Here is a 22372-nt window from a genome sequence, read left to right on the forward strand (position 1 = left end):
TTCGCCGGCAACAACGACGACCAGGCCCGCCCGGGCCCTTGCGCTGCTTCTCCTCCTGCTCTCCCTCTTCCGGGCTGCCAGGAGGCGGCGGCGGCGGCGTGTGACCGGGAAAGCGCTCCGCGCCTGAGGGGAGAGAGAAGGTAGGCCTCAGCCGCCGCTAGGCCCAGCACAGGCCGCGCTCCCTCGTGGCCGCCGAAGCCCCCGAGAGGCGCTTTGCAGGGAGGGGAAAGGGAGGGACGCGGCCTCTGAGCATGTCCAGAGCGCCGCAGACTTAGGAAATTATTCTTATTATTTTGTGCCCTTACGACTTGGGAGGAACGCGGCCTCTGAGCACGTCCAGAGCGCCACGGGATTCATAAATTAACCTTATTTTGCACCCTTACAGCTCGGGGAGGAACGCGGCCTCTGAGCACGTCCAGAGCACAGCAAACTTAGGAAATTATTCTTATTATTTTGTACCATTACGGCTTGGGGAGGGACGCGGCCTCTGAGCATGTGCAGAGCACCGCTGACTTAGGAAATTATTCTTATTATTTTGTGCCCTTACAACTTGGGGAGGGACGCGGCCTCTGAGCACATCCAGAGCGCCACGGGATTCATAAATTAACCTTATTTTGCACCCTTACAGCTCGGGGAGGAACGCAGCCTCTGAGCACGTCCAGAGCACCACAGACTTAGGAAATTATTCTTATTATTTTGTGCCCTTACGACTTGGGGAGGGACGCGGCCTCTGAGCACGTCCAGAGCGCCACGGGATTCATAAATTAACCTTATTTTGCACCCTTACAGCTCGGGGAGGAACGCAGCCTCTGAGCACGTCCAGAGCACCACAGACTTAGGAAATTATTCTTATTATTTTGTGCCCTTACGACTTGGGGAGGGACGCGGCCTCTGAGCACGTCCAGAGCGCCACGGGATTCATAAATTAACCTTATTTTGCACCCTTACAGCTCGGGGAGGAACGCAGCCTCTGAGCACGTCCAGAGCACCACAGACTTAGGAAATTATTCTTATTATTTTGTGCCCTTACGACTTGGGAGGAACGCGGCCTCTGAGCACGTCCAGAGCGCCACGGGATTCATAAATTAACCTTATTTTGCACCCTTACAGCTCGGGGAGGAACGCGGCCTCTGAGCACGTCCAGAGCACAGCAAACTTAGGAAATTAATCTTATTATTTTGTACCATTACGGCTTGGGGAGGGATGCGGCCTCTGAGCATGTGCAGAGCACCGCAGACTTAGGAAATTATTCTTATTATTTTGTGCCCTTACGATGTGGGAGGAACGTGGCCTCTGAGCACGTCCAGAGCGCCACGGGATTCATAAATTAACCTTATTTTGCACCCTTACAGCTCGGGGAGGAACGCGGCCTCTGAGCACGTCCAGAGCACAGCAAACTTAGGAAATTATTCTTATTTTGCGCCCTTACGGCTTGGGAGGAACGCGGCCTCTGAGCATGTCCAGAGCGCCACGGGCTTCAGAAATTATTCTTATTTTACGCCCTTACGGCCTGGGGAGGAACACGGCCTCTTGAGCACGTGCAGAGCACCACAGACTTAGGAAATTATTCTTATTATTTTGCGCCCTTACAGCTCGGGGAGTAAGGCGGCCTCTGAGCATGTCCAGAGCATCACGGGCTACAGAAATTATTCTTATTTTGCGCCCTTACAGCTCGGGGAGGAACGCAGCCTCTGAGCATGTCCAGAGTGCTTAGGAAATTATTCTTATTATTTTGCGCCCTTACGGCTCGGGGAATTATGTGGCCTCTGAGCATGTCCAGAGTGCCACAGGTTTCAGAAATTATTCTTATATTGCGCCCTTACAGCTCTGCGTCCTTTGGGGACGACGACGCCCACAGCGCTATTTGGACCCCTGATGGTAGGTTGGTGGGTGGCACTCAAGACCCAAGGAGATGGGGGGTAAAAAGGCAATACTGTAATGAAGCTGCCTACTTGGGCCCCCTGTCATGGATGCTTTAGTTGAAATGCCTGCCTTGCTGCGGGTCAGACTAGATGATCCTTGCAGGTCCCTTCCAACTCTGTGATTCGGTGACTATAGCCGCGCCGAGCGTAGCAGCTTGGGATTGAAATAGGGATGTGTTCTCCTGTGAAGTGGGCTGCAATTGGGGAACGAGTCTAGGAGACCACTGTAAGCAGATGAAAACATTAGCAGGATTTTAACAACACTTGTAACATAGCGAATATCATGGACAATTTGGAAAGATACAAAATAGGCGTTATGAAACAATATGCAGTTGAGAGGGTGTACAATAGGACCCATGGAGCGGGAGGTGGGAAGTCAAGAGATTTGGTGGAATCTCGAAATACGGATGTAATTTGGATTGTTGTAAACTTAATACTTGTAAAATGAAATAAAAATTACTGTATATTTTAATGTTGTATTTTAATCTTGTTTTTAAGTTGTATTCATTCAACTTATTTTTATTATTGCTTGTTAGCCACCCAGAGCCCGGCCTTGGCTGGGGAGGGCGGGGTATAAATAAAAAATATTATTATTATTAAAAAAAGAAAAGTAATTGGGGAATGGGGAAGGCTCTGCAAGTGAGCTTCATGTGCCCACCACCAACAGGGATGAGTTTTCCTGTGAAGTGGAACAGTAGGCAGTTGATCGGGGCCAAGTTGGGACCATGGATCCCCCTAGCTTTGTGTTTCCAGCTTTTTTTTCAGACTACAACTCCCATCATCCCTTGCTAGCAAGACCAGTGGTCAGAGATGATGGGAGTTGTAGTCCGACAACAGCTGGAGAGCCAAGTTTGAGAAACGAAGGGAATGGAGAACCTGCAAGACTCCAGATGTTGTTGGACTCTGGCTCCCTCCCAGCATCCCTGTCAGTGGGGAGTTGGAGTCTGGCAACATCTGGAGGGCCACAGGTTTCTGATCCCTATCCTAGATAAGGGGTTCCCAAGCTATGGTCTGTTTCATTCAGGTGGTCCATGACTTTGCAGTTGAAGACAGGCAACAGCACATCCATGGCATTAAAAACACATATTGGTTTTTAATTGTTTTATTTTTATTGCTCGTTTTGTTTTGGTTTTTTTGCATTGCATTTTATTGTGCTGCAGTTTGTGGAATGCAAATTGCAATGCTATAAAATGCAAGATAACTCTAAGGAGTAAAAGTAGCAATCAAAATACAATAAAAAACAAACCTCACCCTGTGCAGTGCAGCTGCTGCAGCAAACAGATGGAGAAATTAAGTGGTTTGCTAAGACCCTCGTTGAAGGAAAGATGCTTTGAAGGAAAGAAATCTTTAAACACACTGCAGCTAGCCAGCTCCCTCTGGTGTTACTGTAAAATACGCATGCCCACCCACCAAATCGTAAAAACTTGTTATCTCATTTGCTGCCATAACTGCTTTGTGGCTCTGATGGACTCCTTCCATGTACTCTTCCTTTACATTCCTAGATCAAGGGGGAAAAATATTTTATCATCTGGCCTGCTAGGTGTAGTAGTAGTAGGAGAGAGAGCATATTCCAGGTGTGTCGAGCACCTTGATCTTCAGTTTCATATGAAAGTTGGGAAACTACATTCAGATGATAGGAAAACAGTGAGATTATATGGGAAATGAATTCTGGGACCTTGATGTCCTTTCCCATTTAGAATTGGCATTAGGTTTGGTGGTGAGATCCAGACATATGCTTACAATATATATGTCTGTGGCATGGATTAACCTTCAAACAACAATAATAATAATTTTATTACTTATACCCTGCCAATCTGGCCTGGTCTCCCCAGCCACTGTGGGCAGCTCCCAACAGACTATTAAAAACATGATAAAACGTCAGACATTAAAAACTTCCCTAAACAGGGCTGCCTTCAGATGTCTTCTAAAAGTTGTACACCAATCTATCCTGGTAGGGATAGATTTCTTCTTGTACCTTGGGTAAGGTTCTCGGAGCTTGTTCATTCTGTTTAAAAAAAAATTCAACTACATTTTCCAAAGGTGATGGTACGACGCATTTCAAGGGCCCCTTTATCATTTTGTAACATGTCCAGCGAAAGATGAAAAATGCTAACTTTGTCCTTATTGTCCTTCTCAGTCTAGTTCTTTTCTGAACGGATAATTGTGGTAGTTGAAGAATAAAGCAACTCTGAATCTCCAGGGTCCTCCTTAATTAAGATGACCGACTCCAGGCCTCTGCAGGGTGAATCGCCTGTTGCTCAGCTTGATGTGACCATCTCAGCTTGTGAAGACGGGACATTCCAAAAGAGAGGGCACAAAACAAGAATTCTTAGCCCCGAAGAAGCCGAAAAACTGGCCAAAGAACAGGTCTTAGTCTCTGACTTCAAACAACAGAAACTAGAGAAGGAAGCACAGAAGAACTGGGATCTGTTTTACAAAAGGAACAGCACCAACTTTTTCAAGGACAGGCACTGGACAACAAGAGAGTTTGAAGAATTAAAAGCATGCCGTGAAGTGAGTGTCATTATGCATGCTAGAGCATCAGAGGGAAAGCAAGAGCTACGGTAGAAATGTGGGGTTTTTTTGTGAGCTGGAAAGCCCTAGCCAATCTTTGTTCCACCTTAATTTATGTACAAAAAAAAATTCCTTCCAGTAGCACCTTAAAGACCAACTAAGTTAGTTCTTGGTATGAGCTTTCGTGTGCATGCACACTTCTGTATCTGAAGAAGTGTGCATGCACACGAAAGCTCATACCAAGAACTAACTTAGTTGGTCTTTAAGGTGCTACTGGAAGGAATTTTTTTTGTTTTGACTATGGCAGACCAACACGGCTACCTATCTGTAACTTAATATATGTAAAATTTTGCACGAATGCAATAGGTACGTAGATGCACCTTGCTGTGTCCATGATGCTGCCCAGGCAGTTACTATGGTAAAACTTGATTTGGCAACTCCTCAGATATTTTTGCTGATGCCAGTCGGTTACTTAGCATGCAAAGGTCCTGCTCACATAAACAGAACTTCCCATTTCTGCGGAAATTGTACATTGCAATCCTTTGCACAAATGCTTCATTCAGCTCCAATGACCTCCTTGCTCTAGATGGTTATGGTGTATTTTATTTAATCAGAATTACATAATATGTCATCTAACAAATCCTAGACATTGTACACTGGAATCCCTGCAATGATTGCAGGATAAGTCAGTATTAGAATTACTCCCCCCCCCCCCCCAAAAAAAAAAGAAATCCGGACAATAGTATTCCAGATGCCTCCAGTATAGATTAGTGAATGACCTGGGAGGATCTGATGTTGACACTAAGTAGGGATAAATCTGGTTAGTGTTTTGATGGGGGACTGCTGGGAATCACAGTATTACTGTAGGAGACATAGCTGCCCATTTTACCCCCACAGAGGTGGTTTGGAACCTAATTTGCTTGGAAGATTGTATCTGTTGGGCAATGATGATGATGATGATGATTTTATACCCTGCCCATCTGGCTGGGTTTCCCCAGCCACGCTGGGTTGCTTACAGCAGATAAAATATGTAATGCATCACAACAAATGGCAATCTGGGGGAAACCCAGATTCCTATTAGATCTGATTGAGCACTAAAGAACAGTTTTTCCCCCAGGAGGGTGACGGTAGCAGCAGAACAAGGGGAGGTGTGGATAAGCCAGTCTGTTTATACATATGTTTTCATTGTGAAATCACAGTGCATCATACAGCTTAAATCATAGTAAGAGATGATGTTCTTGTTGTGATTAGTAGTATTTATAACCTGCTCTTAATTGGACAGTTTGAAAGCATGTCAAAGTGCAAGTAGATAAATAGGTACCACTCCAGCGGGAAGGTAAACGGCACTTCCGTGCGCTGCTCTGGTTCGCCAGAAGCGGCTTAGTCATTCTGGCCACATGACCTGGAAGCTGTACACCGGCTCCCTCGGCCAATAAAGCAAGATGAGCGCCGCAACCCCAGAGTCGGCCACAACTGGACCTAATGGTCAGGGGTCCCTTTAAGCATCTGCAACAACAACCTTGTACCCTGTTTTTCCGCAGTAGCAACACAGCAAAAACACACACACAAAAATGAAGCACACAAAAGAGGATTGTGCCCTCATGGAGACCCGAAAGTGATGACTACAATGAAGAGGTGCATCCCTTTCTTGGCTCTGTCTTTATTGTAAACAAATGATTTCCAGGGTGATAAAACTTAGCACTGCAATGTGAATAATATGTGTGGACCTAGTTTCTGAAAACATTGCAGCTTTTTAATGATGCATTTTGCTCTGGAAAGATATATCAAATGCGATTGCTTCTCTCCCAAACAGTTTGAGGATCAGAAACTCACCATCCTTGAAGCAGGCTGTGGTGTCGGGAATTGTTTGTTTCCACTTTTAGAAGAGGATTTGAATATCTTTGCTTATGCCTGTGATTTCTCTCCCCGAGCTGTGGAATATGTAAAGGTTGGTGAGATGTTTGTCTTACTCTCTGCATTGCGCAAGAGGCCGTTGCCTAAATGTTCTTTGAAAAGGGAAAATAGTATATCCCTATTTTTAAAAAGTGAATGATAAAAGAAATGAGGAAAAAGAGGAGGAGGACAGATTGTGCCAATTAGGGGTTCCTACATATGTTGTGTAGGGTTTACTACACGGCTGTTCCCAGTTATTATTCATTTACACATTTGGTTAGCCCGACATAACAATTTCTGGAGAGTGATTGCTACATCAGGCTAACCGAATAAAGTTTTTAATTCTTCCTACCCTTGTATTTGATTACATGATCAGTGATGAATACTTACTCTTGAATTCCACAATGTATGGCACTGAGTCCCAGTCATGGTTTCCTTTCTTCCCTATTTCACGTTGAGATCAGCAGGCATAAACACTGAATTGTTGTAAAAAAGTAGGCATCATATGACTGAAAATATTGCATCGGAGGCTTGAAAAGAAATCAGTCACCTTCTGTGCTGAGAGACAGGGTAGCCTGGGTAGCACAAGAGGACAGGGCTCCTGAACCTTTAGTAGCTGTGCAAGAGAGAAATTTCAGCAAAAATGGAAGTCTGAAAATCTTCACAACTACAACATCAAGTTTTCCATGGTCAACTTTGGTTAAGGCTGGGGTGGCAATAGTCTCCCTTGTTTTAGCCACATAAGTTTCTGCAACCATAATCAGTGAATAGCAGAATGTGCTCAGATAAACAGAAGAAAAATATATACAGTGGTACCTCAAGTTAAGTACTTAATTCGTTCCAGAGGTCCGTTCTTAACCTGAAACTGTTCTTAACCTGAAGCACCACTTTAGCTAATGGGGCCTCCTGCTGCTGCCGCGCCTCCGGAGCACGATTTCTGTTCTCATCCTGAAGCAAAGTTCTTAACCTGAAGCACTATTTCTGGGTTAGCGGAGTCTGTAACCTGAAGTGTATGTAACCTGAAGCATATGTAACCTGAGGTACCACTGTATTCCTATGCTCTTTTATCGTACTGCATATGTTGACTAACCTTAACTCATGTATATCTGTGACATTATAAGGATTACATAAATTCCTTTCTAATATGAAAATGTCAGGGAAGAGATTGTTGCAAGGTTTTGGGGTGCAGACATATCTTCCAATAATTTCAAAAACCGGGGGCAAAGATTCTATCTATCCTTTTTTTATTGTGGTTTTTAAAGAAAAAGTATTTTTGAATTTTGAAGATTTATAACAAGTCAGTCTAGCATATTTGAAGAAAGGTTTTCAAATGATCAACTTATTAAAAGTGACTTGTTCAAGATATTGACCATGACCCCAAAAGGCTGATGGTATGATAACTCCATGAACAGTACGGGACTTCCTTGATTATTCTTGTCACAGTGATTCTGACCGCTGGTAAGGCTAATTGTTAATTAGTTCAAAAGCAGTTAGTTCTCAAACGTTTTGCCTCCCGAATGCCGCAAACCCGGAAGTGACTGTTCCTGTTTGCAAACTATTTTTGGAAGCCGAACGTCTGACGGACCTTCCATGGCTTCTGATTGGTGACAGGAGCTTCCTGCCGCCAATCAGAAGCCGCGCTTTGGTTTCTGAACGTTTTGGAAGTCAAATGGACTTCCGGAACGGATTCCGTTTGACTTCCAAGGTACGACTGTACTATACTATAATATACTAGCTAAAATCATGATTTAGTGACATGTTTGTGCCACAAAGGGATAGAAATGATTGTTCTCTTGCTGTTTCATGCTTTCCTGGGGCCCTTTTAAAAAAGTCTTCATTTCAGCAAGTGAAATCGGAGCATTTGATTGCAAATGTTTCTCAGAAGAAAACCTTTTCACTTCATAGCAAAACCCTTTGTATGATGCCCAGAGATGCAAAGCATTCCAGTGTGACCTTACCAAAGACAACATTTTGGAAAATGTGCCGTCAGATTCCGTGGATGTTGTGACCTTAATATTTGTGCTGTCTGCTGTTCATCCTGAGAAGATGCATCTGGTTTTGCACAATCTTTATAAAGTAAGTAAGATTGCATTTTAATCAATCTACCATAAAATCATCAAACGTGTCTGCTCCGAAAAGTTGCCACATGTTTGTACGCTGTGGCCCCCTTCCTCCAAAATACATTGGTGCCCAGGTGAGCTACTGAAATGCGTAATGAGAAATAAGGGCATGGGGTAGCTTTGTCAGGGCTATGTATACCTTCACTAAAAAGTAAAAAAATTGGAAATCTGGGCAGTTCAAAAGCCCTCTTTTGTTTAATTTCAGCTATGCTAGTCACTGAGCAAAGGCAACAAGATATGCCGGGCACCAAATGTCTTGTGTATCACTGGGGTCCAAACCCACTCCTATAAACCTTTACAGTGGTACCTTGGTACTCAAATGGCTTGGCTCCCAAATGCCGCAAACCTGGATGTAATTGTTCCTGCTTGTGAACGTTTTTCAGAAGCCGAACATCCGACATGGTTTTTGCTTGAGTGCCCTGTGGGTTAAACCACAGAGCCTAGGACTTGCTGATCAGAAGGTCGGCAGTTCGAATCCCCGCGACGGGGTGAGCTCCTGTTGATCGGTCCCTCCTCCTGCCAACCTAGCAGTTCGAAAGCACGTCAAAGTGCAAGTAGATAAATAGGTACCGCTCCGGCGGGAAGGTAAACGGCATTTCTGTGCACTGCTCTGGTTCGCCAGAAGCAGCTTAGTCATGGTGGCCACATGACCTGGAAGCTGTACGCCGGCTCCCTCGGCCAATAAAGCGAGATGAGCGCCGCAACCCCAGAGTCGGTCATGACTGGACCTAATGGTCAGGGGTCCCTTTACCTTTACCTTTGGAAGGTCCTGCAGCCAATCGGAAGCCGTGCCTTCGTTTTTGGATGGTTTTGGGAGTCGAAGAGACTCCTGGAATGGATTAAGTTTGAGAACCAAAGTACCACTGTACTTGGATAAAATCAGTGCTTTTTTTCTTTTTTTAAAAAAAGTTTAGGGGTACTCTCATTTTGACTCAAGAAAATCACCATTTTATAGTTCAAATCCGGGGGAAATAAATACAGTAAATGGACAAAAGTACAAAGACTCACAAAATGTTTAGGGGTATGCATACCCCTGTGTCCCCCCAGAAAAATAGAATCATAGAGTTGGAAGAGACCACAAGGGCCATCGAGTCCAACCCCCTGCCAAGCAGGAAACACCATCAGAGCACTCCTGACATATGGTTGTCAAGCCTCTGCTTAAAGACCTCCAAAGAAGGAGACTCCACCACACTCCTTGGCAGCAAATTCCACTGTCGAACAGCTCTTACTGTCAGGAAGTTCTTCCTAATGTTTAGGTGGAATCTTCTTTCTTGTAGTTTGGATCCATTGCTCCGTGTCCGCTTCTCTGGAGCATCAGAAAACAACCTTTCTCCCTCCTCTATATGACATCCTTTTATATATTTGAACATGGCTATCATATCACCCCTTAACCTCCTCTTCTCCAGGCTAAACATGCCCAGCTCCCTTAGCTGTTCCTCATAAGGCATCGTTTCCAGGCCTTTGACCATTTTGGTTGCCCTCCATTTTTGGTTGCGTTCCAGTTTGTCAGTGTCCTTCTGGAACTGTGGTGCCCAGAACTGGACACAGTACTCCAGGTGAGGTCTGACCAGAGCAGAATACAGGTGCACTATTACTTCCCTTGATCTAGATGCTATAAATAGCACTGGAAAAAACTATGATTGGAGCATTCAGAGAAAAGTTTTTTCCAAGTACCTTGTAATGGTAGGAGTAAAATGACCAGTGCGTTTGATGTGCTGTAAAAATATATCTGAAACAGCTGAGCCTCATGACACACAATATTCCATTTTTAGATGTAGCGCCATGTTTCTGTTTTATAATGTCCATTTCATTTTTGTGTTACTTATTTGTCAGGTGTTAAAACCAGGCAAATGTGTGCTGTTCAGAGATTATGGCCTCTATGATCATGCTATGCTGCGGTTTAAGTCTGCTAACAAGCTTGGAGAAAACTTCTACGTCAGACAGGATGGAACCAGGTCATACTTTTTCACAGATGGTGAGTCCTTCGCCTTTGTTTACACTTTGCTTCCCAGAACTATTGCATTTTTATTTCATTTTCCTCCCAGTTACTTTATGAATCGCTTCCGGTGAAACATCTCAAAGCGATTAACAATAAAACTGTAATCAAAACAAATACAAAAACCATTTAAAAACCGAATACAAGCTGGGTTTAAAATCTCCACTTGTATGGTCTTGTGGCATTCCAATAAGTATAAGTCATGGGATTCAGTAGTCATTTCATATTGGTACTGTGCATGGGGCTTTTTTGTGCTTCTCTAATTACTTTTCACTACAGTGGTACCTCGCAAGACGAATGCCTCGCAAGACAAAAAACTCGCTAGACGAAAGGGTTTTTTGTTTTTTGAGCTGCTTCGCAAGACAATTTTCCCTATGGGCTTGCTTCGCAAGACGGAAACGTCTTGCAAGTTTGTTTCCTTTTTCTTAACACCGTTAATACAGTTGCAACTTGACTTTGAGGAGCAACTCATAGAACGCGGTGTGGTAGCCTTTTTTGAGGTTTTTAAAGCAGATATAATGAGGTACACAACCAAATAAATATTGTAGAACTGCTGCTTATGCATAAAAGGCCTTAAATCAAGGTCTGATTGATGTTACAATTTTGGGGAGGCCACTTACCAAATATGGATTACAATTTTGTCCGCTTAAAAGTTCAGCCAGTCAAGTAGGAAAGAACAACAAACTTAATCACGACAATTGTGATTTCTTCAGCAAATGAAGTCTAGGGGCTGATGCTTGAGAACTGCCCCAACGCTCTTTCTTGTGACTTTTGAAGTCTTAGTTGCCTGCTGCAAAACCTTCTCGTTACCTGGGGCTTCTAATTCTATTAAAATGCAAAGGCTCTGGGCAGGGCTGGGTTGAGAAGAGGAGCCTGCGTAGTTACACACTGCCATCTCACGTTCACGCTTCCATCTACGCTGGCTGACTGCTTTATCTTTCTTCTCTTCAGATTTCTTGGCTGAACTTTTCCTATCCATGGGGTTTGAGCAGGTGGTCAATGAATACGTGCTGCGAGAGACGGTCAACAAGAAGGAAGGCCTGTCCGTGCCGAGGGTTTTTCTCCAAAGCAAATTTCGGAAGCCTCAAAGGGAGACGTGATTTTTGCTCCTGGGCACATGGACTGTTTTAAGTTGGCATTTAGATGTTTCACAGAAGTGGCCTTCCTTTGGTGTTATACCAGGGTGACTGACCCTGTGCTTGCCAAAGCTGCTGTCCTGTTTTCTTCGCTGCAGGCGAATGGCCTGCGGAATAAAGGAACCGATGTGAGCAGCCACTACGTCTTGCCGTGACTCAGGTTCCCCATCCCTGTCGTAAAGCAAATAAATTTATTTTTTAAATCTTGGCATTAGATGGCGCCGTACACCAACTTTCTGTATCATCTGTCCATGCATCCTCTTGAACAATTAGACTTGCCTTTCCCCCTGTAAATTGTGCCACTTAAATGAATAAGAAATAAGAGGTGGAGAGGAAAGGGTAACGTTTCTGAGCACAACCTACAGGAGAGCAAGTCAAAACTCCCCTGAATTGTGTCTCTGCTTGTGATTGTTCACTTGCTTAGGCTGTTTAAATGTGTCTGTTGCTTCCAGCTTACAACGTCCTGAAGCAGTTTAGTGAGGAAGTCCTGTTTTCAGATGGGAAATCCGACGTTTCATTTTGTAATGTTAGCTTATGGGAAATCAATACCATAGAGTTTGTGTAAAGTGACACAAGCAGCGTGATTGAATGGACAGGGAGCATGCACACGAGAAGTCTAGCCTCTCTCTGATGTACTAGCTATGTAACAGGTAACGGGAAGCATCAAATTGTGCTTCCACCAAAGTGGTGCTGTCCCAGAAGAACTGCGTCAGAACTGTGGTTTCAGGGGAGCTATAGGTCAGTTCTTATTTGACAGATTAGACAGGCTGGTGCCCCCATGTACTCACTCGACCTTTGGGGCCAATTGAGGTTCTGCCCTGAATAAAGCCTATACAGCTTGTTTACTTTCAACACAAGAAGGTCCCAGAGGAAAGGATTCCTGCCTTTTCAGAAAAGGAACATATCTCTTGTTCCCAGTTGTGTGCCGCAGCACTGAAATGGGACCACAGAAAAGCACTTTGGAAACATCCTTGGCTGTGTGTACTTCATGGTAAAAACTATTAAAACTCAGGACAGATGTGCTGATTTCCATTATCTATTTAAATCTTGCAAATATGGGCCCAGAGCAACAGGTAGTTTGCCAGGTAGGCTGGCAGCACTTTCTAGTTCTCTGTAACAACAGCACTAGCACATGATACAAAGTGCTCTTGTGTGCTGGTCCCGTGGGTTAACCATAAGGCGAGGTCTGAGTCCAGTCCGAGGTCGAAGGTGCAGGATGGAGGTAGTCCGTCAAAGCTGAGAGCAGGGCAGGGAGTTAGGTGAGGTCAGGAGCTCTGGCAGGAAAGCAGGACAGGGTCCAGGCAGGAACTGGCAACCAACAATGTTGCTCCTGCAACTTGGGACTGGGGATGGCTGGCTTTTATCTGCCCCGAGGCATAGGGTGGCCCCGGTCCACAGGTGACTCGCCTCTCCTGGCCTGGAGGCGAGCACTCCTCCTGCGGGAACTTAGTTCCCTCCGCCTCTCTGCCCTGAGCCTCTGCAGCTCAGGAGAGGCTGGAGGGTTACCGGACCCAAAGGCAACCTCAGCTTCCCCTGATGGGGCTGAGAGTGGAGCACCTGCAGGCAATGGGTCCTCCATCCCCTCAGGAGCCAAAGCAGACTCAGCTGATGCCTGCACCTGAGGATCCAGCATAGGTGAGGACCCTTCAGGCTCATGCCCCAGCCCCGGCTCAGCTGGTTCTGGAGGCGGGGAATCCTGTGCAGGCTGGGATTCCTCAGGTTCAGCATCCGAGTCCGAATCCCAGGCCATCACATCTTGTCTTTTACATGCAGGCTAGGATGACGCAGGGCCTAGGCCCTAGGAGATGCTGGCATGAAGGGCTATGAGAAACCCAGCTAGCCTTACGCATGGACCAGCGTACAAATGACAAACTACTGCCGTTTCCTGTAATTCTGCCCTTCTTGCGACCTTTAAGGGTTCTGTTTGTTTTTAATAGTGCCAGCAGACTATTAAAGCCCAAACCAGAAAGATCAAATTGCACTGATTCTGGGCAAAGACTTTTATAAACACATTAAACCTTTTAAAAATAATAACAGCATGGAATATGCTTCGCAGAAAGTCTATGGGCAAAAAGAGAGGCAAGCACAGCTCCTTCTTCAGTAATTCTATGATGAGACTTATATTTGTTTGGCCTTTAATGGGATGGAGAAAGGTCTGCAGTTCTGTCCTCAACAGATCCCAAAGTCTGCAACTGGGGTAAATTAAATCATTTGCAATTCATATTTGAGTGCTGTGCTTGAGAATGCTTCTCCACCTCCAATAACGTTGGTGTTACTTTAAAGCCAGAAAAAGACCGCTTCCAGATTCAGTGTGTGAGTGTGAAGCATAATTTTGTGCTATATCTGGTTGGAGTGTAGGTCAGGCGAAAGGTGAGGTGAGAAGTACATAACGGGGTAAGCACTTACTCCAAGTAAGGACCTGTTAAATTCTGGCACTTGGGCAAAGACTGGATACATGACTGGCCTTATCATTAGGCCAAGTGGGGCAGTCTCATACAGTGTTACAACCAGAGCATCACTAAAGGGAAGCAAAGAGTTAGTTACTGCAGAATTTTATGTGAGGGGTGCAATTTGACCAGTTTTAATCTTGGGTGCCAAAGTGGAAAGGCAGACTGGGGAGGTTGGAGCTTTGGTGAATGAAGGTGTCCATTATTTTTCGTTTTAAAATATTTTTTACTGACAGTTTTTGAGATAAAATACAGTAAGAATCAAACTAGACTACGGAATGAGAATAATTTTAAAAAAAAAACCTAAAGAGAGAGAGACCATATAACACTGGTCCTGAAAGACCTACATTGGCTCCCAGTACGTTAACAAGCACAATTCAAAGTATCGGTGCTGACCTTTAAAGCCCTAAACGGCCTCGGCCCAGTATACCTGAAGGAACGTCTCCACCCTCATCGTTCAGCTTGGATACTGAGGTCCAGCTCTGAGGGCCTTCTGGTGGTTCCCTCACTGCAAGAAGTGAAATTACAGGGAACCAGCCAGAGAGCCTTCTCGGTGGTGGCGCCCGCCCTGTGGAACGCCCTCCCATCAGATGTCAAGGAAATAAACAACTATCTGACTTTTAGAAGACATCTGAAGGCAGCCCTGTTTAGGGAGGTTTTAATGTGTGATGTTTTATCGTTTTTAATATTCTGTTGGGAGTCGCCGAGAGTGGCTGGGGAAACCCAGCCAGATGGGTGAGGTATAAATAAATTATTATTATTACTACATGTAGGGCCCTTCACCATATTTCTATCATATATTTATCCACATACAGATCTTCCCATCTCCCACCTGGGAGTCTACTTCTCCCAGTTTCTCACCCTGGAAGATACTGCCTTTCATGCAGGGAGTCCTCTCCTCCAACTTCCCTTTTTGTTGTGCATCCTCCTCAGTCCAAGTTAAAGGACTTATTTTGTGTCCCTCATCATTTGGAAAAGCCGCCAATTAAGTATCCATTGAGCCTTCAACAGAAGCACCTTTATGTTCTCCACTTCTGTCTTTCTTTAACCCTATTCATTAAAAAAAATCACCCAGGGTTCAGAAAACGACTACCAGATCATTGGTGTTAAAGGGAAGGTGAGTTTCTCCCCCCCCCCCCATTTAAAAATCGTTTCTTTGCCATAGCATATATTTCAAACATTCTCGTAATCTTAAAAACCAGAAAATAACACATCATCTGCTCCAATCTCATTAAATGGAAGGAATACATTATATCTGCAACAATTTGAAAGGTTAAAATGTATATTTCAAGTATTCCAAACTATGTTACCCACCCCAAACACTACTCCCCCATGTGCCTCACTACCTGTGTATTCAATAAAATTGCCCCATACTGCATAGAAGTTATTGTTTTTCTTTTGGCCTCTTGCTACCTGCAATTTCCATGTTAGCTTTTCCAACAAAGCTTTGTCTGCCAGACCGCTTCATACTACTTATCCATGTTCAACAGTTGCAGTGTTTTCCATGTTCTGGCTATGGTTGTTCTTGTTGTGGTCAATAAATGGGTTACAAGATCTTTATTTCTAATTCTTGGTGAGTCCTGACTGAACAAATTAAGCAATGCCAGTCCTAGGGACATAGGAATTATCTGCCTTGGAATCAAAGATATCTCTGCAAAGACATTTTCCCAGAATTTTTCTATTTTTGAACACTCCCACCACATATGGCTTTATGTCCCAAAAGTGGGACACCCTCTCCAACACATAGGAGAGCTATTGGGTTTTATACAAGATAGACAGGTAAAGGTAAAGGGACCCCTGAACATTAGGTCCAATCATGACCGACTCTGGGGTTGGGGCACTCATCTTGCTTTATTGGCCGAGGGAGCCGGCGTACAGCTTCCGGTTCATGTGGCCAGCATGACTAAGCCGCTTCTGGCGAACCAGAGCAACGCACGGAAACGCCGTTTACCTTTCCGCCAGAGCGGTACCTATTTATCTACTTGCACTTTGAGGTGCTTTCGAACTGCTAGGTTGGCAGGAGCAGAGACCGAGCAACAGGAGCTCACCCCGTTGCGGGGATTCAAACCGCCGACCTTCTGATCGGAAAGTCCTAGGCTCTGTGGCTTAACCCACAGTGCCACCCGCATCCCTACAAGCTAGACATCTATGTGTAAAAAACCAACCATGTGTGATTTTGAGGACACTTTCTCTTGTCATTGCCAAAATTTATACAGGGCTTTGATCCACAGTCCATTCCATGCCTCTTCTGAAGGGGAGGTGTTGTTGTTAATTATTATTATTATTATTATCACAACTGAATTATGTAGAATTCTAAGGTTATTAGTCTACTACAGCAGGTATTCAGGTCACCAAGGCTGGTTCATTTCTTTAAAATACCACATTTATGGTGCTCTTCCTAAAGCAGTATAAGACACCGTTCATTCCCATTCTCGGCAGTTGGATCAAAGCATTTCCCTAGATATTGGGAGGGATAGACACACAAGCACTGGGCTCCTGTTTCTAGCGGCAACCTTGCATTTGTTGTCATCCTGTTTGGTTGCAGAGTAAACTACATCACAAGAGTATTGTGACGTCATCACTGCCATCCCAGCCAGACTTTGGAGCAGATGGCCAGGACCCCACCCCACGGGCAGGATCTCCCCCCTTGAGGTGGTGAGAAAGCTACAAACAACATTCTGCTTGGCGGTTGAGTTGGTATGGCAGCTAGTGAGATATTGGGCAAAGCCAGCAATCACATATTCCCTTGTAATGGTATAAAATATCACTAAATAGGCATATAGGAACAGCAGGTTGTTGCAGCCCAATCTGTCTTGTGTTTAGGAAACATTGCACCGAGGCGACACACTTTAAACCTAGATTGCTGTTCATTTAAAAACGCTGGTACCATTAATATAAATTCAACAGTGTAAATAAGTTTTGATGGATGTAACAATGGATTACTGAATGGTTTAGTTTATGTAAAATATGCAGGGATGTCAGGTAAGCAAAATGAACCACTGAAAGAGAAGAAGGGAAGGCATAGATTTAAGGTTGCTTAAATGAATATTTTGAAATGTAATTCAGAAAATTTAATTTAAAAATTATATACAAATAAGCCTAGATTTCATTCTAGGGAAGGTGTCTCGATCAAGTTGCAATGGATTATTTTTTTTATTGTCACGGTTTTTTAATTCTCCCCCACTGAACTCGGCAGCACCTAATCTCACCAGGATAGAAAACTGTCCACAGCGCTTGATGAACAACTGAACTAGCTGTGCACACCTGGGTACCAATTAAGCATGAGTCGTCAGTGTGAAAGCAGGAAAGAAAAGGATGGCAAATGAGTAAGGAGGTGAGATCACCCATTAAAACGGAATCTAAAATATAAGCCTTTCACACAACTATAGCCTTACAAAGAAACCAATTGGGGAACGGAAGGCCTCTGCCTGTTATGAAAAGTTATTGGCTTGTTAGGATAAAGACAAAAGAACTAAAGAAATAAGGAATTTGTTCGGTAAAGACACCTGTTTAGGAGTACACTCTTACCTTGGAAGACTAATGGAATCCATTCCGGAAGTCTGTTCGACTTCCAAAATTTTCAGAAACCAAAGCGTGGCTTTTGATTGGCTGCAGGAAGCCAGTAAAGGTATTTGATTTGATTTGACTGTGCGTTTAGCAGAACCTGCTTTTAGCAGAACCTGCTCAGGTTTTCCTAATGCTTGCAGAACAATTTCTACACTACCCAGTGGCCAGTGTTCTCCCCTGCCTGCCACACCATGCCAATGTTATTGGTTAAACGTCTCTTGGTTTGGGACTCAGTGGAGGAAATGAGCCCTGGTGCTACCAAGCTGGTCACATGCCCCAGATAGATAGTTGCGTGCCAAATTCAGAAACAGGCAGGAATTGTGGGGGTGTTTCAGTATCAAGTGGGTCACAGCAAGGAGGGAGAATAATGCTAAAAGCCAAGTTTCTAAAGGCAGTAGAAGTGAAACCAAAGATTGACAGAAACTGAGAGACTGTTAACACTCGCTTGGGGGAAGCACGCTGTGGTTTTTTATATATGGGTTTCCCCTGCAGCATTTGTGTGTTTCTTCCTCAAACGCAGACCTCCAAGTGTCCCTATTTTCCAGGCACAGTCCCTGGATTTACAGAAGCTGTATTATTAGGCATGTGACTGCATGTAGAGCTAGCCTACTGAACAAAGGTGCAAGTTACATTAGTTTCTTTTTATATATATATATTTTTATTGAGTTTCTTTTCTTAGGTTCATAAACACAAGATAACAATAAAAAAATGCAAGAAACAAATACATAAAGAAGTAATAGAAAACAAAAAAAGGTTATTTCTGTCCAACTTTCAATAGTTTTTTCAATATTCCAAATGGACTTCCCCACATCCTCCAGACCCTGCGTTCTTTGCAATAAAAGTTTCAGCAATTTGTTACCTTGTTTCTTAACTTACTGTATCTTTCAGTTATTATGTTTCCGGATTCACAATCTCATATCCCAAACTTTGTACATTTAAAATTAACATAATAAAGTTGATTCATATTACCACCTCTTTTTTCTTGTCTTGATTTTCAGTTGACCTAATCAAGTTGCTAAAGCAAAAATTTCCTAATCGTGCATTACATTACATTAGTTACATTAGTTTCCCTTCTCACTTTTGCCTTTCATTTGCCCTGTCCCTGCCCCAGAATGTGTCCCTTGGGGTGATCAAGATTAGCCAACTCTCAGTGTTATGTTGGAGGGGATGCCGGGAAACAGGGAATGATGTTCACATGTGGTGGAAGTGTAAATATGTACAATTTTTTTGCCAAAGGGTGCTTTAAGGAGATAACAAATCACTGGGTTAAAGCGGACCGAATGTTCAGAGGTAGCATTATTATCAATTTACGATGAGGTGGAAGGTTCACAGGCTATGAAGGACTTGCTCACAAATTTATTGAGAGCTGCACAAATTATGATAGCTAGGAAGTAGAAGGGGCAAGCAGAATATAAAATGGAAGAATGGTATAAAGAGGTGTGGGATACAGCTATTAATGATAAATTAATGGGTGTCATTAAGGTAAGATGGGGAACATGCAGGAGGAATGATTTTAAGGAGATATGGTGTTTGTAGAATTTGTACTGTTAAAATGGAAAGGGGTCAAACCATCACAAGAGGTGTTGAAATTTTGGGAGGTTGGATAGTTACAATGGAATGGTCTCAGTGGTGGGGTGCACATTTTTATTCTTATTTATGATTATTACTTTGTCAAAAAAAATGTAATAAAAAAGAAATAATGGGGGTGGGGGAGATTTGCCAACTTCTGAAGTATAGGGAGGTGTAAAAGTGTTGGGGTGTTATGATGCAGGTGATCCGAGCCAGCAGATGGAAAATAAAGCTTTTGCAGAGCTGGGCTTGTGGTGGGGAAGAGAAAGAGGTAATGCAAATTGGCGGGTGTACTGGAACCAGGTGCTGCCCAAGTATCAAGGCTAGGTTGGTAGTCAATGAGGATGCATCTGGCAAGTTGGTAAGAGGAGGAAGAGAGATGGGGAGCCCCCCTGGGACCTACTCTGAGCAGGCCAGAGAACAAAGACCTCCTCCACAAACTCTTGTCCAACTTCTCTAGCTCTATCTCCTCATTTGTCTGACCCTGTTATTATAAGAAAAACTGCTCCCTTTCCCTTATGGGGTATTCCAGAGCCCATGTAGAGTCCTCAAGTGAGTTCCCTATCGGTAGGAGAAAATAACAGAGGCCAGCCAGAGTATATTGAGAAGCAAAGCGGCTAGTAAGCCTGATCTTTATTCAAGGAACTATTGCAACAGGGTCCCCACTCACCACACACAGGAGGGAGGAGAACCCTGAACAATGGTGCGCAAGCCATGCAAAAGTCTTTTGAAATTGCCCAACCTGTAGCCCAAGACCACCCCCCAAATCATCATACATACATCACAGAAGGAGGAGGTCTACAGCAGAAATCCTGTTTGCTAGCATACCTGATAATGGTCACTGATTGCATTACCTGGGCAGTCTGGCCATTCTTTTGTGATGGTTCCTGAATCTAGGTCACAGGCTCACAATTATGCCCGTAAGACAGGATTTGTAAGCAAAAAGACAATGGGAAGGCTTTCTCCATTTGCCTCCCTTACTGCAGAGGAATATTTGAGGTCATTGGGAGAGCCAAAATGGCTTCAGGATTGCTCTCCCACACTATTTCAGACACATGGTTCATATCAGGGCCGTCTTAAGCATATCCGGCGCCGTGCTGCAAAGAACCTCCGGCGCCCCATCCCCTGTTTCCCAGAGTTGACCTTTTCCCAAGCACAAGGGGCACAAGGAGAAGGGGATGACAGAGGACGAGATGGTTGGATAGTGTTCTCGAAGCTACCAGCATGAGTTTGACCAAACTGCGGGAGGCAATGGAAGACAGGAGTGCCTGGCGTGCTCTGGTCCGTGGGGTCACGAAGAGTCGGACACAACTAAATGACTAAACAACAACAACAGGGAACCTTTGGCCCAACAACTCCTATCAGCCCCAGCTGTTGTGTGACAACATCTGGAGTGCCTTGATGTAGGGAATATCATTATAACACTTCCCCAAAAATAATAATGATTCAGCAGAATCTTTAAAAACCAAGTTTGAATCAAATGCTCTAATGAATACAATGTTGGGGGTCTGAGGGATCTCACCTGGAATGGATTCCACAGATGGGTGCCACTAAAAAGCCCTTGTAGTCACCAGCCTGACTGCCACTGGATGAGGAAGCTCAAATACTTACCGGAGCATGCAGGGGGAATGCAGGAGAGCATGCAGGAAAGAAAGCAATTTTATATTCTGACTAACTGGTCCATAAGTTTAATTTTAGATGTATTTAAACACACGGCAACCTAAACGTCATTTGTCAAATGTCCATTGTGGCACAACTATAGTTGATCTCTTGAAATAGCATTGGCAGACTGTTTTGTGAAATAATTGAATTTGATCCTTCCCACCTCTCTCTTTCCCTTAGCTTTATGGGGATATAACTGACTGCATAGCTTTATGGGGATATAACTGTTAAAAAGCAGAGACATCACCTTGCCAACAAAGGTCCGTATAGTTAAAGCTATGGTTTTCCCAGTAGTGATGTATGGAAGTGAGAGCTGGACCATAAAGAAGGCTGATCACCGAAGAATTGGTGCCTTTGAATTATGGTGCTGGAAGAGACTCTTGAGAGTCCCATGGACTGCAAGAAGATCAAACCTCTCCGTTCTTAAGGAAATCAGCCCTGAGTGCTCACTGGAAGGACAGATCGTGAAGCTGAGGCTCCAATACCTTGGCCACCTCATGAGAAGAGAAGACTCCCTGGAAAAGACCCTGATGTTGGGAAAGATGGAGGCCACAAGGAGAAGGGGACGACAGAGGACGAGACGGTTGGATACTGTTCTCGAAGCTACCAGCATGAGTTTGACCAAACTGCGGGAGGCAGTGGAAGACAGGAGTGCCTGGCGTGCTCTGGTCCATGGGGCCACGAAGAGTCAGACACAACTAAACGACTAAACAACAACAACAACAACTGTCTGGAACTCCTGCTATGTCATAAAGGGTCCAGTGATATCTGATTCAAAGATATTGAACCATCTTAAACCAAAACCCCAGACACACTCCTTCAGAATAAGCACCACTGACCTTGTCTGAGTGCAACTAGCTGTATAGGACATAGAAAATATAAGTGGAACCTACAACAAAATGCTGCAGTATGGCATATTCCTGGGGCTCCCAGCCACAACCTTTTACAAGCTGCCTTCTATTCCTCTCCCTTTCCCCTAGGGTTATTTAACATTCAATAGGCCTGCTCATTCCTCATCAGGCTGTGTTTTGGGGGGAGCTTGTCCCCTTATATCACCCCAAAGCTTTTTACTTCTCTAAATTTTTTGTTCCTTAGTGCTGTCCTTTTGACAGCATAGCAAACAGAGGTGCTAGCCACTGCAAGCACTTCAGGTTTCTGTTAGAGAGATCTAAGAACTATTTTTTAAAAATTGACTGAAGTGTTGGAGAAGGGGAATGTGTAACTCTCAGCTACACAGCATTTTTAAACAGGCCATTAACGTTTAAACAAAATTAAACAAGGAAGGTTCCCTATTCGCTTATCTTTAACAAACACCGGAATAGTTCCTGGCAGCTGAATGTCAGAGGGAAACAAACCTTGGAATCAGAATTGCTTTATATGTTTTGTTTTTCTGCTACGGAAAGTGCTGTCTCATGGGAAAAAAGCAGAGAGGTTGACACCTTTTCCCCCCTCCTCACAGTAGTATTTCTTTATTTTAAAAAAATAATAATTCTTAATTGATTTTACAGATATAGAATTATAACAATACCAATTACATATCCATATT

At 44.0% G+C, this 22372-nt stretch overlaps 1 protein-coding gene across 4 annotated transcripts; it reads left to right on the forward strand.

Annotated features, from left to right (window-relative positions):
- The first annotated feature begins 1 nt into the window (after window position 1).
- METTL6 (methyltransferase 6, tRNA N3-cytidine) lies at window positions 2-18563 on the forward strand. 4 transcript variants are annotated; one of them, XM_028749783.2, is made up of 6 exons: window positions 2-140; window positions 4060-4436; window positions 6250-6384; window positions 8235-8405; window positions 10283-10424; window positions 17225-18563. In XM_028749783.2, the coding sequence occupies exons 2-6, from the start codon at window positions 4140-4142 to the stop codon at window positions 17275-17277; spliced, it is 798 nt and encodes a 265-aa protein (XP_028605616.2). In that variant the 5' UTR covers window positions 2-140; window positions 4060-4139; the 3' UTR covers window positions 17278-18563. The 4 variants fall into 4 exon arrangements, with proteins under 4 accessions (XP_028605616.2, XP_028605613.2, XP_077772491.1 ...); XM_028749780.2 differs by lacking the exon at window positions 17225-18563 and adding an exon at window positions 11397-15588; XM_077916365.1 differs by lacking the exon at window positions 17225-18563 and adding an exon at window positions 11229-11336.
- The last annotated feature ends 3809 nt before the right edge of the window (window positions 18564-22372 follow it).

Source organism: Podarcis muralis, chromosome 12 (genome assembly GCF_964188315.1).
Source record: "Podarcis muralis chromosome 12, rPodMur119.hap1.1, whole genome shotgun sequence".
In the NCBI taxonomy this organism is placed as follows: Eukaryota; Metazoa; Chordata; class Lepidosauria; order Squamata; family Lacertidae; genus Podarcis; species Podarcis muralis.